This window comes from Natrix helvetica (assembly GCF_964273705.1).
Source record: "Natrix helvetica genome assembly, chromosome: 13".
Lineage (NCBI taxonomy): Eukaryota > Metazoa > Chordata > Lepidosauria > Squamata > Natricidae > Natrix > Natrix helvetica.
In genome coordinates, this window is record NC_138557.1 from 13,211,535 (window position 1) to 13,229,526 (window position 17,992).

The 17,992-nt window shown below is 43.3% G+C and overlaps 1 protein-coding gene across 3 annotated transcripts in view; it reads left to right on the plus strand.

The window, feature by feature from the left end:
- Positions 1-17,992, plus strand: part of RBFOX1 (RNA binding fox-1 homolog 1) — a 2,041,748-nt gene that overhangs the window by 1,980,957 nt on the left and 42,799 nt on the right. For all 3 annotated transcript variants that reach the window (XM_081966089.1, XM_081966090.1, XM_081966091.1), the window contains one exon: positions 1,137-1,201. In XM_081966089.1, the coding sequence (XP_081822215.1) occupies positions 1,137-1,201 (65 nt within the window). The remainder of the gene's footprint in view (positions 1-1,136; positions 1,202-17,992) is intronic.

The following is a 17,992-nucleotide window of genomic DNA, read 5'->3' on the forward strand; positions in this document are numbered from 1 at the left end:
TGACAACCCCCGTAGACATTGTCAGTGTTTGTTGCATAAATTCAAATCCAGAAGCACACACAGATAACTGATGCAGAAGAATTCATTAACTTCTTTATATACATAAGAATAGATGAATAAATGTACAATACTGTTCTGACCCCCCTTCCTCCATTGCCCACACAGAACACACACTCCGGAACAGTACAAGGGAACAAGGTTTATTGCACAAACAGACAAGAGGTTCCATGGCAGCAAGCCACCAAGACAAAACTCACAGGAACAGAACACAAAAGCAGCTATCCAGCTTGCCAGGATCCCAGACTAGAACTTCTGGCATAAGTCTTCTGTTGACTGCTGCGAAGGGCGTATGCAAAGTCAACCCTTTTATAACCTAAAAAGGGCACCTCCCAACCAGCAGCTGAGAGCTCTTTACTGCCTATAATTACGCCCACGCTCCTTGCGTCTGTGGGCGCGCCGGTAACGGGCGTCCAGAAACTCCCTGCTGAGTCCTGAGTCACTGTCACGTGACTCTTCCCCGCTGCTCCAAGGCATGGTATCGGGAGTCCTCCTCCTCTGGCTCTCACCGCTGCTCCATGCCTCAGGCACCTCCTGGTGGCCGACCAGACTCTCGGATCCCTGCTCAGCATCCGAATCCTGTCCAGGGTCGCCCATCTCCTCTGGAGCTGACTCGTAGGGACTATCACTCTCGGAGTCTGGTGGCAGCGGCAACGGCAACGGCTGGGCCACAACACAATACCAAGAGGTGATTCTTCTGCATCAGTTATCTGTGTATGCTTCTGGATTTGAATTTATGCAACAAACACTGACAATGTTACAAACACAAGCCGTTGCTTTCATTTAAGCAGACAAGCCCAGACAGACTGCTAGTTTACTTCTCAGAGCAGCAGACTGCTTAAGTTTCTGTTTCAATTCTTTGCACAGACTCAGATCTATTTAAGCTCCCATTGGCTGACTTAGTTGCTATGCCTATTCATTGGCTGACCTTGTTCTCATGTCTCTCCCAGTCATGAATATTTTAAGACATCTCCAGCAGAATATGAAAAACCTGAAATGGCTTATTTTGTAGGGTTGGGGGATTGCATTTGGCTTGCTCTCTGGATTTCTCCTCTGATTATGAAATCTTTGTGTTGCAGGGGGGGTACGCAGCCTATCGGTATGCCCAACCTACTACCGCTACCGCCACTGCCTACAGTGATAGGTAAGATTTCCTTTTATACTGAATAGATCCTTGACTTGGGAAGCACAACGCTCTTTGGACCCCACCTTGGCTTTTGTGTCACCATGGTCTTTCCTTGCTCCATGCATAGCAAGAGCTTCTAGACTTGAAATCCATGAATAGCTGTGACTAAGACTGGATGGTTCTATCTGTTCAGCATCCATGCCCATTGTTATGATAAACAGCAACCCACATATCTGGAGGGTACCAGTTAAGGAAAGTAGAATTCACCTATTCTTCTATCAGGGCCAAGTCAGAAAACTATATAAAAAGGAGAAGCCCTTGCAAAAAGACATGTTCCCCCAAAGCAGTACATTAAGGAAATGGGTATGCGCAAGCAGTAGAGGGTACATGAAAATGCAGGTGCCTTTTCCTGTGGCTTTTAAAAATATTTACAAGCAAGCATGAAAATTAGATGAAACAAACAGAGGATAAGGAAACTGAAAAGTGGAGACGGCTATCCCTCCTCTCTTCTGAAGTCTTATTTCCACAAACATATTTAAACCCTTAAGCCACTGAATCAACTTTTGGTATCAGAAGCAGGGTGTACATCAAAGTAAGTCTGCAAAGCATTCATTCTGTAACAATATACGCCTGTTTGGCCTCTATTCAAAAGTAATTTTTAAGTGTTCTTAGTTACTGAGGAGTAGACCTCAACTCTCACACCTCCGAGTAAACACACCTAAAATTGCCCTGTAAACAGAGCGCGCTTAAGCTGGGTCCTGAATTAACTTTTTTCGGAGTGCTACAATGCACTTAACCATGAATGTAAAAATAATAATAAATCCAGCTGTTTTCGATCAAGACATGAAGCCGTAGCAGAAACCTAAACCAAAGTTAATGGTAACCATCTAGCTACAGTTTATTGCAAAAAATGCAATTGCAGAGTCATTCATCCCCTGTGACCGTGATGGCGAACCAATGGCATGCATGCCAGAGGTGGCATGCAGAGCTCTCTCTGTGGGCATGCATACCACTGCCAGCTGCTCTTCTGGTGTTTGGCACGTACATGCACACTGGCCAGCTGGTCTTCATGGGTGTTGGAGTACCAGAAAGCCACCCCCCAAAATGGCCCAAAACAGCCAAAACAATTAGGCAGTTTTTCAGGCCAAAAAACAGGCCATTTTCCAGACATTTTCAGTCTGTTTTGGGGCCATTTTCAGGCCATTTTTGGTGACAAAAAACAGGCAAAAAACAGGCATGTGCACATTGGCCAGCTGGTCTTTGGGTTTCCAGTTCTCCGGTGCACACAAAGATCAGCTGGCCGGCACGCATGCGTGTGCTGGAAACCTGAAGACCAGCTATCCTAGGAAAAACTTCTGTAACACAGTTATTGATTTCATCGGGGGAATTAAATCTATTATTCAGTGTCTCCCTTTGGAAAACCTGGAGTTTCTTACTTCTGCCCATTAGCTGGAAATCCACAAGAACAGGAACATCACGGCACCGGCGAATACCTAAGAGGGCATTTGCAAAACTCCCAAATTAAATACTAGTTTAAAACGTTTCTAAAATTAAAGCAGCTGAAATCTCACGGGATTGTGAAATCTGGTGAGAGCTGGTGATTTGTCTTGGCAAATGACATTGAAAATAATAATAATAATCTGCCTTGCAGGCAAGATAGCTGAATTCTTGAGACTTAGACATTTTTTTAAAAACCCCAAAGAAACTGATGCACAATACATTTTCAATCGGTACCTTACAGCCTCAAAATAATTTCTGCAGAAATCAAATACGGTCCTTTTAAATACCAAACCGAATGGAAAATCTCGTTAGGCAAGAAGAATAGTTTTCTCCAGTTACAATTAAATCCACATTCAGCGCTCAAGAAGGAGAGAAAGAAAGATAGGGCAGGGGAAAAGAGGCTTGACTGTTAGCTAAGAGAGGGTTTTTTTTTTTTTTTGCATTTCCATCACGAGGCCAGACAAGGTGATTAGAAGAAGAATCAGATTTCAGATCTGTAAAGATCAACTGTAGCTGGAGAATATTTTCAAGAAGCATTACTGAATGTTATTCCATTTTGAGGAAGAGGAAAAAAAACCCAAAAGTGCCTCTAAAGGTGAAACAGTTCTTGGGTCGGACGCCTAGTTTCTCAAAAGTGCTGTTCATGGATCCGTTTCTGAAAAGAAATACAGATATGTAGAGGTTTCTGTACTTATGTGGAACAATGAATGTTCAAGCTCTTGCATGCCGTGTTGCCTTCCCAATGTGCTTATCATGTTCTGGCAGTGAAGACACAGGTGCACACACAAAAACACACACAAACATGTTTGATGAATAAGACAAATTTTGCATGAGCTGGCTGAGGCATGCTGATTTCTGACAGGTAAGCAAGCTAACCTATTTGTTTCGTTTCGTCTTCCCGGACGTCTGGATTCTTAAGCCGCATCACTCTGGTTCTGCTGTTTGTGCCTGTTGTGTAGACGGACATAGGCTTGGTTTTCTTTCTTTTCGTTTCCTCTTGAGGAAAATGGATGGCAATGAAGCACCGCTCGAGAATTCACATTTCATTCCCATGAAGGTGTGTCTCGTTGAGCATGTAGTCGCTAAAAAAAAAAAAAAAAGGGACATTCTCTGTGAGCTTGCAATGCTGAGAAGATGGCCTGGGTCCAACTGCCCCCAAGAGGTTTTAACTGACGTTGCTAAACAGTAGACAAATAAAGTAGGAATGTTTCCAATGTGGGGAAATCGGGTCTTAGCAAATATCCTCTGGGTTCTCCGTCTTGAGGAGCTCCGGAGACAGCAAGGAGGATGTCATGGTAGCTGGGTGTACGTCAAGGGATGTTCTTCAACTTGGTTAAATTAGAAGCCGTGTGCGGGAAATCACTAAACAGGTTTGCTAATAGGTTAATTTCAGAGCAGAGGGAAAACATAACTTTATGGATATAGTCAGTGTTCCAAGCAAGACCCCCAACCAAAGGAGATGGCCTTGACTCTAGGAGAAAGGAATGTTATTATGACTATATACCTCCCACACTCCATATAATCCCCCTCCCATTTTCCCACAGCATTAAATGCGGCAGGCCGGAAGGCCCAATGCAAAAGATGGCTTCCAGGCCTGACAGATATGACCCCAGGTGACATGAGGTTTTGATGCAGCCAATAACAGCAGAGGGGCTATATTAACGAAGTTATAAAACTTCTCTATACACCTGCAGGACATGGAGTATAACTCACAACTGTGTGTTCTCTCTTTGCGTACGCCTGGTGGGCTCTCCCACAAAGGGTTGTTTGATCAATTTGCTGGCCGATCAAGGGATGGAAGCTGAGAAGCATCATCTTCATTTCTTTTAGGTTCCAGCAAGCAATCTGGGTAAGAAACATCAAATCTAGTGCTCCTAGGTGAGGAAGGACAAACACATGTTCAGTTGGAATTTGATGGTCAATAGGAATATGCACGTGGGAACAGATGTGCAAATGGGGAGGGAGACAATGCTACTAGTAGTTTCTATGAGAAAGAGAAGGCCCTTGTCTCCACTTTTGCAGGGCAACGCGTAATTCATAAAGCACAAAACTTGGGCAGCCAGTGAGACTCACTATCCTAATCCAACTTCTCAGAAACCATTCCAGATTTATCCTAAAAAATCCATTCAATTCCAATTTTGAAGGCTCTGGGGAGATAGTGGGAAATGGCTGTAAAGAATACCTTTGTGGAAGTTCCAATCTATTGCCAAACTGTCTTTGCAAACTACTTCTGGTGTAGTGAAGTGAAAAGTTGGAAGGGGGGGAAGACTATCCCACTTGTGAATGAAGCGTCTATGCTTGAGTTCAGTTGCCATGATTTCGCCTTTGTTTAGATGTTTTTGGCTGCATGGTTGAGTCTTCGTAGACCTATTGTGAATAAAGCATCCCTTGGATTGCAGAACAGAATGAATTGGAGGACAGACAGGCAGTGATACTGAGACTGGCTTTGGGGAAAACAGGGATATCTTTTGTGGCCCGCCAGCAGCCAGTGGAGCTGGCAGCAGATTCAGACAGTGAGGAGGTTGGGGAGGAGCATGGGCCACTCCTGGAGTCTGGGAAAGGCTCTGATGAGGGCTCTGTGTCCGAGGCAGAGAGGCAGCCAGGGCCGTATGCCAGTTATCAGCTGCCTTCAGACTCAGGCATCAGTGAGACAGAGGAACAGCTGGAGCCTGTTCCCAGTGTGAGCATGCGCAGAGTTGCCAGAGGAAGGGAACAGCAAAAGAACAAGGGCTGACTTGAGAATAAGGCTACAGGTGGACGATGAATGGCCCCACCCAGAGGAAATAAAAGAGGAGCGAAAGGGGAGTGGAGTTTGCAGGAGACAATTAGTTTGCTTAATTTATTTGTGGCTGTTGGAAACTCCTTGCCAAGTTTTGCAGATATCAGCCTGTCAGCTCTCCAAGCCAGATACAGTCGGTGACTGTAAATCCTCCCTGGAAAGACTTTGCTGGATGTGAAGGAGCAGAATTCACAGTAAATTAATAAAATGGGTTTTTGTTGGGACCAGGAGTTTGCTTCATGCTCTAGATCAGAACAATATCTGCTTGGTAAAATGCAATGACTTCCACAATCAAACTAATCTGATCCAAACTCAATCCCAGGAAGAACTGTCCCAGGGTATTTTGAAAGGTCAGTGACCATTCTCAAATTTGCCCACCCTGTTTCTCCGCAAGTCACCATTCAAAGGTGAATTTGGAATAAGGATGTGCAAAAAATAATAATAATACTACAGGTAGACAAGGATAACAGTTGCCCAGGAAGTAATCAAACATGTGATGCTTTGAGTGCATTCCAGTGAGCAAAAGCAGAGGTCAGTTTCCCATAACGATAGGATTTTCTGAGCCTTCAGTGACCCATCCTTGAGTAGTTCACTCATTCTTTGATCTGGTAGAGAAAGCTTGTTGTTCTCCCTGTCTTTGCTTAGAGGAAAGAAAACAGCTGATCCCCACTCACTTCTGCACCAAAGTATTGTGTGTGATTCTGTTAGCACAAATCCACAGGTGCCTTGGCATTCATAATATTGCTCTCTTGATTTTCTAGTCCTACCGTTTCAGTTTTCTGTGTTCCTGTTTAACTGTGTTGTACAAGATCCCCAGAGCCTTGCCTGAGAATCCATTTTCAAATCCCAACCTTATTTATTTATATACTAGCTGATAACCCGGTGCTACCCAGGTATTTATTTATCCCAACATTTCTTCCATGAACGTGGCCACAATTTCTAATGTTGAATTTTCCCCCATACCAGAGGGAGCACCCTTGTGGAGTACTGTGAAGCCGTTACCATGGCAACTCCACAACGCTGTACAGTAGAATCCATTTTAAGGCAGTACAGTAGAAGTCATTTTAAAGCACAACAGGCTGTATCTTAACAGAACACACCCCCTGAGGGGTGTTCTTACCCCCACAGTATTTGTTTAAATCATCTGTGTACCAAATTTGGGTGAAATTGCTCAAGGTGTTCCAGAGTTATGCTGGAACACACACACACACCTACAGCCATTGATGATAGATAGATAGATAGATAGATAGATAGATAGATAGATAGATAGATAGATAGATAGATAGATAGATAGATAGATAGATAGATGAGAGAGAGAGAGAGAGAGAGAGAGAGAGAGAGAGAGAGAGAGAGAGAGAGAGAGAGAGAGAGAGAGAGATGGTATAGATAGATAGATGATAGATGAATAGCTGGATGGATGGATGGATGGATGGATATCATATATGGGCATTACTTTGATATCCCTCAAGGAGACTTAGATCTTCTCTGTCTAAGCAGGACTTTGCCAATCTCTCTTTGGAGAAGACTCAATCATCCTTAGCAAAAACATTTTGTAACTTTTGTTCTCATTCTGAGCAAAATGTTGTGTACATTTTATCAGCATCTTAAGGACACGGTGGCTCAGTGGCTAAGATGCTGAGCTGGTTGATCAGAAAGGTTGGCAGTTCGGTGGTTTGAATCCGTAGTGCCGCGTAACGGAATGAGCTTCCGTTACTTGTCCCAGCTTCTGCCTACCTAGCAGTTCGAAAGCATGTAAAAAATGCAAGTAGAAAAATAGGAACCACCTTTGGTGGGAAGGTAACAGCGTTCCGTGTGCCTTCAGTGTTAAGTCATGTCGGCCACATGACCACAGAGACGTCTTTGGACAGTGCTGGTTCGTCAGCTTTGAAACGGAGATGAGCACCGCTCCCTAGAGTCAGGAACGACTAGCACATATGTGCGAGGGGAACCTTTACCTTTAAGGATTCCTGAGCTGTATTAATGTGCTGTTTTCTGAAGGTGAACATCTTATATTTGATCTCAAATATAGGTGAGGTTGCTGGCCCCAAACCTGGGCAGTTTAGGAATTAATCAATTTTCCCCATCCCTTTGTCAGGGAATTTCTATTTCTCAGGATCTCCAGATGGATATAATGTCTGGTATAAATGCTACCTTCACTCCGGCCCAACTATTACATTGCCCATATGTTTCCATCCGAACATATTTTAGAGCCTAGATGAAGGATATGCTGTTGGATTTAAACCCCTAGCAAAGTAACACTCGTCTGGGCCACAACCTGGAAGAAAAATTGCCCAGGGCACATGCGTGTGCCAGAAAATGAACTTCCAGTTTACGGCATGCGCATGTGAAACAGCCATCTAGTTTTCCTGCTACCAGTGCGCATGCGTACATGGCGATCAGCTGGCTGGCATGCATGTTCATGCTGGAAAACAGAAGATCAGCTCTTCAGTTTCTGGCACTGCCGCATGCACGAAGGCCAGCTGATCGTCACACACGCATGAAACCCGGAGGAGAAACAACCGTGCCATGCGTGCCAGGCAACATGGCTCCTCGTGCCAGTTTGGGCACACATCCCATAGGTTCACCGTCATGGCCCTAGCATGTCTTACCATGCTGTGCAGCACTGAAGCTTCGTGTTACCACACAGAACCTGGAATGGCATTTACAATATTTACATTTTCCCATTTAATGAGTTTACTTCACTTCTGAGAATCTGGCTGACCAACACAATGAAATATTGTCGGAGGCAGCCGAAGCAAGTAATTTACAAGGCACGAGTTGCTTCCTCTATTTTTGAATTATAAATGATCCCTGGCATGCTAAACATTCAAATTCTCTCTTTATGTATAATTAGAATCACATTAATATTAGTCATTTGCATAATCGCAGGTACTTTAAATGGATTTAGTTCATTTGAGTATTATTTGGACGGGCGGGGGGCTGTATTTGAATGTGTGTATCCCCAGCAGAATCAAGATTTTTTTTAAATGGTTAGTTGCAAATCCATTAAAATTTCCTCTTTTTTTTTCTCTCTGTCTAGGGGAAATTTTAAAACGACTTTAAATAACCTAAGTAAAGAATACTATGCAATGCAGCACCTTATGCATATATGGCTTTTTCAAATTATATTTTAGTTGCTAAGTAGTAGATTCTGTTTGTTAACTTTCTACTATATTTCCCCATTCAAGGGAAGATACAATTTTTTTTTGCTCTGCCTGAAATAATTTCCACATTCCTTGAGGACACTGATTTCTTCTAAATAGTAAAATGGAGCAAAACAATATTTTCTTCTCAATTTACCCTTCCTTTCATGTCCTTTGCTGTGAGTTTACTATATTTAAAAGTAACTATTTAAATTAGTTAAATCTTTCAGAATTGGGTGTATAGAAAAATAGACAGAATAGAATATTCTTTACTAGCTGGATACCTGTGCTTTGCAACAAAATATGGATCGGTTAATGCTGGAGAAATCTGGTTCATTCCAGTTCAATCCGTTGGCTCAGTGATGGTCAGTGATTGAAACACATAAGGGAATATCGCTCCTGCAGACTTGAGTCCGAAAGCAGTTCTATAGGTGGAAGGCATATACATTTTGGTGAGATACCGACATTTAGTACAGTAATGAGCCCCAGTCTGCTCCTGTGTGAAGGACTGGAACGTCTGTCAGTTTGAACTGAGGTAACCGAATTTGATGCAACTGGCAGTTGGAACAGAGTTATTTTTAGGTGGGGAGAGGGAGTAGAACTCCTTAGCATCAGAACGTGTTAATTACTGTATAAGAAATACTAATGATCTGATAGTCATTTTGACAAATCCTTTCTTAGCAAGCTCCTAGAAGCCAAGAAGAAGACACATGCCAAATTTCAAGTTTGTAGGTTTTACAGTTCTGGAGTATGAGTGGTATTTGGCTTTTATACATATAGATTGGCCAAGTGTGATTGGACACACAAGGAATTTGTCTCTGGTACATAAGCTCTCAGTGTACATACAAACAACCAAGTGATAAGTCAGAGATCATAAATCATAAGATACAAACAACAACAACAACAACAACAACAACAACAACAACAACAGATAAATCATAATACAACATAGGAGAAGGTAGTAGGAAAGATGAGAGGTGAGAAAAATGAGAAGATGAGAAGGATAATAGCAATACAGCCCTACTATGTGGGTAAATATCTTTAGGCATAAGGCAATGCTGTGAAAGTTAGAAGAGGGATAGCATAAGGGGGAAAAAAACTACCATATTTTTGGAGTATAAGATGCTTCGGGGTATAAGACGACATTTAGTTTTTCAGGAGGAAAATGAGGAGAAAAAAATTCTGCCTCTGCCTACCAGCATCCATGGTATTCAGCTGATACATGGTAACAAGGTCAGCCAATGAATAGGAATAACAACTAAGTCAGCCAATGAGGGCTATTTGGACTCTGAAACAGTATTTGCTGTGTGAGCAACAAGGAGACAGGAAGGAGCCTGGCTTAACAGAACTGAAAGTGAAACTGCTTGTGTTTTGCTTGTATTTACTGCTACCTTGGAAAACCTGCTTTTGGTATTCTATTGTTTGTTATTATTATTTTGAATCCTGCTGAATCAGTTACTTGTGTGTGCTTTCTCAATGTGATTGCTGCTGCAAACTCTGACCAGCCAGGTCAGCTTCAGCACTTATTACAGCCTGATTCAGCACAGCTGATTGGCGGGTGGATCTGACTGCCAGAATACTCCCAATCAGCTGTTCCAGGCTGCAGGGATTGCCACAGACCACCACTGCCTCCATGCCTCGCATCTTTGGCATCTGGTGGGGATGAGTGGGGCTACGTTCGGTGTATAAGACATACCCAAATCTTCACCCTCTTTTTTGGGGGAAAAAAGGTGCATCTTATACTCTGAAAAATACGATATCGTTTGGTCTACTTGCTTTGGCATGCAGTGCCTTATAGCGGTGTTCAGAGGGGAGGAGTTGAAACAGTTTATGTCCAGGATGTAAAGGCTCAGCAGGTATTTTCTTAAGGGATGTGATGGTTCAGTGGCTAAGATGCTGAACTTGTTGATCAGAAGGTCAGCTGTTCAGCAGTTCGAATCCCTAGTTGGGCAGTTCAGCGGTTCAAATCCCTAGTGCCGCAGAACGGGGTGAGCTCCTGTTACTTCTTCCAGCTTCTGCCAACCTAGCAATTCGAAAGCATGTAAAAAATGCAAGTAGAAAAATAGGAACCACCTTTGGTGGGAAGGGAACAAGCACGTTGAGTCATGCCGGCCACATAACCACAGAGAAGTCTTCGGACAGCGCTGGCTCTTCAGCTTTGAAATGGAGATTAGCACCGCAACCTAAATTCAGGAATGTCTAGCATGGATGTTCAGGAGAACCTTTACCTTTACCTAGGTATTTTCACATCCCTTTTTCTGGTTCATGCAGTAAGAGGGCTGAGAAAATATCTACAGACCCCTCACATCCTGGACATAAAAATTTGAAGGAACTAATATGCTGAAAAGAATTCCTTTAAAAACATACTTTCTGGCAAGAATATAATTGAGAATCATAAGTTTATGACAAGATTTTAATATAATTTTTATATCAGTTGGGGCAATATCTGATAGGATGCAGAGGTTCCAAATAAGGAAACAGAAGATTCGGCGTGAAATGTGGAATTTTGAAGTGAATGAAGCATAGAATAATGACAGAAGAGGGAGTCAAGCTATTCTTCAAAGCACCTGAGGGTAGAACAAGAAGCAATGGGTGGCAATAGAGGCACAGGCCTTTATGGAAAAAAACAAAGCACTCCTAGATAAACCAGATGATCTCACAACAGACATACAGGACACGGGAGGGGCCGGAGCTCTGCTGGCAGGGGGGGAAGGGGCAATACCGAGAAAACTCAGATCACAAAAATGAATATGAAAATCTGCTTGACATAAATTGATCGAAACTACTAATTGAACTTATATGCTGACTATATATTGCTATTTAGTAATGAATTCTGTGTAAATGTATACTATGAGTATGGAGGGAGGGGGCACCTGCCGCACATCGCAACTGCCAAAATTTGCAACCTATCCACTACCTTTTCCCTTGTTATTTTTTAAAAAACCAATAAAACTTTGTTTAAAAACAAAAGAAGCAATGGGTGGAAACTAATCAAAGAGAGAAGCAACTTAGAACTGAGGAGAAACTTCCTGACAGTTAGAACAATTAATCAGTGGAACAGCTTGCCTCTAGAAGTTGTGAATGCCCCAACACTGGAAGTCTTTAAGAAGATGTTGGATAGCCATCTGTCTGAAATGGTGTAGGGTTTCCTGCCTAGGCAGGGGGTTGGAACTAGAAGACCTCCAAGGTTCCTTCAAACTCTGTTATTCTGTTTCTTGATTAACTAAGCCCATTTTTGAAAGGTTACTATTATTATCCTAAAGTAGCCATATGTCATATTGCTGAATTCCTATTTTGCATAAGTTTGACCAAAAAGCATTAGGTAGCTCTTAATTAAAAAAAGAGCCATTCCTAGTATGGAATAAGATGTGTAGTGGATGATGTACCACAGTCTTAAAAATAACTATTTCTTCAACACTCAATGGCAGATCTGGAGAAGAAGTGTGACTTTGTTATTCCAATATCATTTTGGATATAAAAACAGTTGTGTCTGATTTTCCTACACTTCAAACCTCTCTGCAGATATGGCATTTAAATGCTGGCATCATAGAAAGTAGAAACATGGGACTTGAATCTTCCCACCAGGGCGGATTATGTTTAGAGAACTTTTAGTAGTCTCCATCATTATCCCTTTCTAGAGGGCCTTAAGAAGAAGAGAAATCCTATCATTCGCTGCTACAACATCCACAAATAAGAACAAACTGGAAACACACCTTTGCGATCAATTCATTTTTAGGAAAGAGAACGAGAAATGAATGCGTGAGATGCTTCAAGGGAAGGAATGGAGGAACCTGGGGGTGGAGTTAACAGAGGGATCAGCCTATAATCTCTAAATAGCCACAAGTGAGCTAAGTCCCACCCCCTTGAATTCTATTGGCCTATTACCTAACACCTATCAAATGCTAACTGTTAGTTGAGAAGATGCTGAGACCAGAGGTGGGTTGCAAATCCCGGCACGACCGATTCGCTTGTGCTCACATGCGACACTTTTGCGCAAGAGCAGAAGCTTCTGTGCATGCCCAGAAGCATCCAGATGGGTGGGTGGAGCCTCCCACCACTGCCAATACTGGTTTGCCCGATTCGGGCCAAACTGGAAGCAACCCACCTCTGGTTGAGACTCTGGAAAGATGTTGAGATGCATGGAAAGAGTGCAAAGAAAAGCAACAAAGATGATTCGAGGACTGGAGGCTAAAACATATGAAGAATGATTGAAGACATTGAGTTTGTCAAGTGAAAAGAAGGACTAGGGGGGTGCCATGATAGCAGTGTTTGAATATTTGAAGGGCTGCCACAAAAAATGGGGGGGGGGTGTCAATCTACTTTTCAAAGCACTAGAAGGGAAGACATGAAACCATGAATGAAAACTAAACAAGGAGAGAATGAACCTAGAACAAAGGAGAAATTTCCTGACCGTTAGGACAATTAAATCAGTAGAATGGGTGGCCTCCAGAAGTTGTGGGTGAGCTCCCTCACTGGAGACTTTTAAGAAGAGACTGGAGAGCCATTTGTCTGAAATGGTGTGGGGGTCTCTTGCTTGAGCCGGGAGTTGGACTAGAAGTCCTACAAGGTCCCTTCTTATTCTGTTAAGATTTCTATGCATAGATAAATTAGCAATAAATCAGTTTAATTGGACCTTCATTTGTGGACCTGGTCTAATGACAGATGCCTCCAGGGAAGGAGGAGATCTGGCCAAACTTTCAAGGGGTTCTCTTCACAATGTAGGAATAATCTCTGCATGGTAGTGGGGTGTGTAATGTGTTGCCTTTGCATGATCACTTGATGTGTTGATAGAATCTACGTAACACCATGTCTAGATTTTGACAGATCCGTCGCATTGACTTGTGGAATGGCTTGATTGAACTGACCCCAAAGGTGGGCTTCTTTCCTATTGACTTGCTACTTCCAAACCCTCTTTCTATTTTATGATCTGGTCCATTGCCTCTTGGGAGAAAGTAAGAGAATGTCAACTGTGAAAATAGGAGGGATTAAGAGTGGATTATCTGTCATGGTTTACAATCAAGCCTCTGTCTTGGAAGATAAGGGATCTTCCCATCTATGCTATTTTAGACATGGAGAATTTGTGCAGCTCCCATTTTCCCACCCCCACCCCCAAAATTCTCTAAGCCCAGAAAATCTGATGTATCCATGCATTTATGCATTTACGTCATGTAGTATTTCTTGTATGTGTGAAATAGACATAATTGATATCCGCTTGGGAAAGTAGTATGCTTTTTCTTCCACCCATTTTAGAATTGTAGCATTAACACCGTATTCTGGTTATTGTACAATGTTACTATCAAGCCTTGATGTACTCAAGGCTTTAAATGTAGGGTTTCCCCATAAATTTATTTTTGGGGATTAGACCAGTGTTTTTCAGTTTCAGCAACTTTAAGATCAGAGGGGGAATGCAGCAGGTTCTGACAAGTTCTGGAGAACCAGTAGCAGAAATTTTGAAGAGCTCAGAGAAATGGTAATTATCACCTCTGGCTGGCCCCGCCCCCATCTATTCTCTGCTTCCTGAGTCCCAGCTGATCAGGAGGAAATGGGGATTTTGCAGTATCCTTCCCCTGGAGTGGGGATGGTGTGGGGATTTTACAGTATCCTTCATCTGGAGTGAAGTGGGAATGGATATTTTACAGTATCTGTCCTGTGGAGTGGGGAGGGAATTGGGATTTTACAGTATCCTTCCCCTGGAGTTGGGTGGGAATCAGTGGTGGGTTTCAAATCCCGTTCCAAACGGTATGGTTGGAATGGGGCCGGCAGCATCTTCATGGATGTGCGCAGTGCACGCATGCATTCAAGCACCTCCATGATGCTCCGTGATGCTCTAGCTGCTCCATGGAGCTTCACACAGGCTCTATATGTACCATGCACCTGTGCGGAAATGAAAAAGCCTTTAAACTCTGGTAAGGAGCTCAGGCAGGCAGTTGGGCCCTCCAGAGCACCATACCAGAACGGTATCCAGTGCTCCAGGGTGGCTCTGGTACTCCCGTACCGGGGCGTACCGCCTGCAACCCACCACTGGTGGAATGGAGATTTTACCATATCTTTCCCCTGTCATGCCTACAAGGCCACACCCACAGAACAGGTAGTAAACAGGTAACGTTAATTCCCTGAAATAAAATGTGTTCTGCAGCTGTTGGGCAGATCAGAAATACAGAATATGTGAATGGGTGTGGAGATACATACAGTGTGTTTGTGCGGGTGTGTGTTTATGACAGAGAGAGAGAGAGAAAGAGAGAGAGAGAGAGAGACAGAGAGAGAGAGACAGAGAGAGAGAGAGAGAGAGAGAGAACTCCTAAATTGACTGTAAAAATGCATGCATGACAAGAACAAGACATAAAAATACACATGCATGTAAGATTAAAACACCCTAAATAAATTAAGATGAATCTAATTTAGGATTGGAAGAGTGAAAAACTAAAGATGGATAGATGATAGATAGATAGATAGATAGATAGATAGATAGATAGATAGGTAGGTAGGTAGGTAGGTAGGTAGGTAGATAGGTAGGTAGATAGATAGATAGATAGATAGATAGATAGATAGATAGATAGATAGATAGAAAAATAGATGATAGATAGATAGATAGATAGATAGATAGATAGATAGATGATAGATGATAGATGATAGATGATAGATGATAGATGATAGATGATAGATGATAGATGGATGGATGGATGGATGGATGGATGGATAGAAGATAGAGAGATATAGATAGATGATAGATCGATAGATCGATAGATCGATAGATCGATAGATAGATAGATAGATAGATAGATAAATAGATAAATAGATAAATAGATAAATAGATAGACAGAGACAGAGACAGAGATAGACAGACAGAGGGGCAGATGGACAGACAGGTGGATCTCAATGTTTCACAGCTCTATTGATGGCTACTTGACCAAGAAACCTTCAGGGAATCCCAAACATGTAGATAAGATTAAAAAAAAGTTTTAAAAAAATAACCCAGGGGAAAAAAAACAACCAATGGCAAACTAGAAAGAAAACCTCTGCAAATCACTTGAGCATTTTGCCAAGGAATAATTTAAAGTTGTCCTTGAAGACAACTCGAGAGTCACATTTTGATTGCATAGCTTCTCCTACAGAGACTGGCCCTTTCTTTCAATAGCTACTTAATCCAGGTTGGATTAAAGCTAAATCATGCCGTGAATGGAGTACAGGGTGCTTCATATTCATGGTTTGTCCTAGGCAAATGTCTCACAGTCCGCTTTGTCGCAGCCCACTGAGATGTTTCTATTTCTACACTGTCATCTAGAGACACATCAGCCAATGTTCTTTTGTCCTTTAAAGAGGTGGCCTTTCTCTTCTCAGTTTTGATGGTGCACTTCAGGGCTGAGATTGAAAACTTTCAGCAACCGGTTCTCTGCCTGATTGCTGGGGTGGTGGTGGCCATGGGGGTGTGGCCTATTTGGCTTCCTGCACCATGGCAAAAATATCCCAGCAGTGGTGGGTTCCAGATCCCGGTGCAACCGTATGGTGCAACGGGGCCCGGCATCCACCTCATGAATGTGCACAGTGCATGCACACACACATGCAACCCACACATGTGTCCTTACCTCCTGCGACACCTCCACGATGCCTCTGCAACACTCCAGCTGCTTGGAGGAGTGTCGCGCAGGCGCCGTATGCTCCATGCGTGTGCACGGAAATGCCGAAGGGCTCAAGTACAGGTAAGGAGGGAGAGCAGGCTGGCTCTCTGGAGCAGCATACCAGAATGGTACCCGGTGCTCCCGGCAGGCACCGGTACACCCGTACTGGGGCATACTGCCTGCAACCCACCACTGTATCCCGGGCTCCAAAGGCCCTCAGGTGGCCGGAAATGAACCTGTTTCCAGATCGTTTTTCACCCTCCCTAGGCTCCGGAGACTTTCCTCAAGCCTCAGAGAAGGCAAAAATGGCCTCCCCCAGGCTCCAGAGGCCAGAAAGAGGCCTGTTTCCAGACTTCCGGTATTTCCAGTTTCCAGACTTCCGGTATTTCCAGTAGGCCCCCCAAGCTCCAGAGGCTTTCTTCGAGCCTCCGGGAGTCTGAAAACGGCCTCCCCTGGGCTCCACAGGCCCTCCGGAGGATGGAAATGGCCCCATTTCTGAACTTCCAGTACTTTCGGTAGGCCCATTTTTTGCCCTCCCAGAACCTCCACGCAGGCCCTGCACTTCCCTGGCATGATGAATGGGCTGCGTGGAGACTTCTGGGAGGGGAGGGGGTGGGTGGGACGGATCAGCCATTCCATGTAACTACCGGTTCGGTGAACCAGATTAAAATTAACATCCGGTTCAGCCAAAGCAGTCCGAACCGGCTGAATCCCACTCCTGGTACACTTCCTCATTTAAAAAAACGAAGCCATATTATTTTTGCTGTACTATTTTGGCAGTGAGCACCTGAATTCTGTACAGTTCAGCTATTGCTTGTCAGGGAGGCTCAGGGTTAAGCCCTGAAAAGAAGTTGCTCTCTACAAAATTACATTTTAGGATCAGAAAAAGAAAAAGAAACTTTAATTGTGGGCACCAACACAGGGCTTGCAGGAAGGAGAAGCACAGATGCAATCCTCTCCTTTGATGTATATTTTATCCCCGGTATATCATTGTATCTTAGGAACACATAGCTAGGAATCATCAGATGCTCTTCGACTTGCCGTTTTCAAACCAGAAGTAGTTAATAAAAGCCCAAATGGAGATTGCATGACTTTCCCTGCAAAACACACAGGCATTTATTTCAAAGCTTAGACAATAATTTGTTACCAGCGATCAAATCCTTTGCAGACAATTCTAGGATGTCTGCTCACACAGACGTTGGGAATAACTTTTTTAATGCATAAGTAACACTAAATCCTAAGGGACGCAGTGGCTCAGTGGCTAAAACACTGAGCTTGTCGATCAGAAGATCGGCAGTTTGGTGGTTCAAATCCCTAGCGCCGTGTTACAGAGTGAGCTCCCTTTATTTGTACCAGCTTCTGCCAACCTAGTAGTTCAAAAGCACGTAAAAATGCAAGTAGAAAAAAATAAGAAACACCTTTGATGGGAAGGTAACAGCGTTCTGTGCGCCTTCAGTATTTAGTCATGCAAGCCACATGACTACGGAGACGTCTTTGGGCAGTGCTGGCTATTTGGCTTTGAAACAGAGATGAGCACCACCCCCTAGAGTCAGGAACAACTAGCACATAGTGCAAGAGGAACCTTTACCTTTACTTTACCTTGACTTTTAAAGGGGGGAAAAGCAAAGTAGTCACTTTGCTCAGACACATAAGGTAGACACATAAACCTTCATTCAGAAATCGAACAGCGTTTTTCCACTATAAAACAACAATTGTGCTATTTCAGCAGTATTTCTTGTATGAACTTAATGGGTCTGTCAACATATTCAAG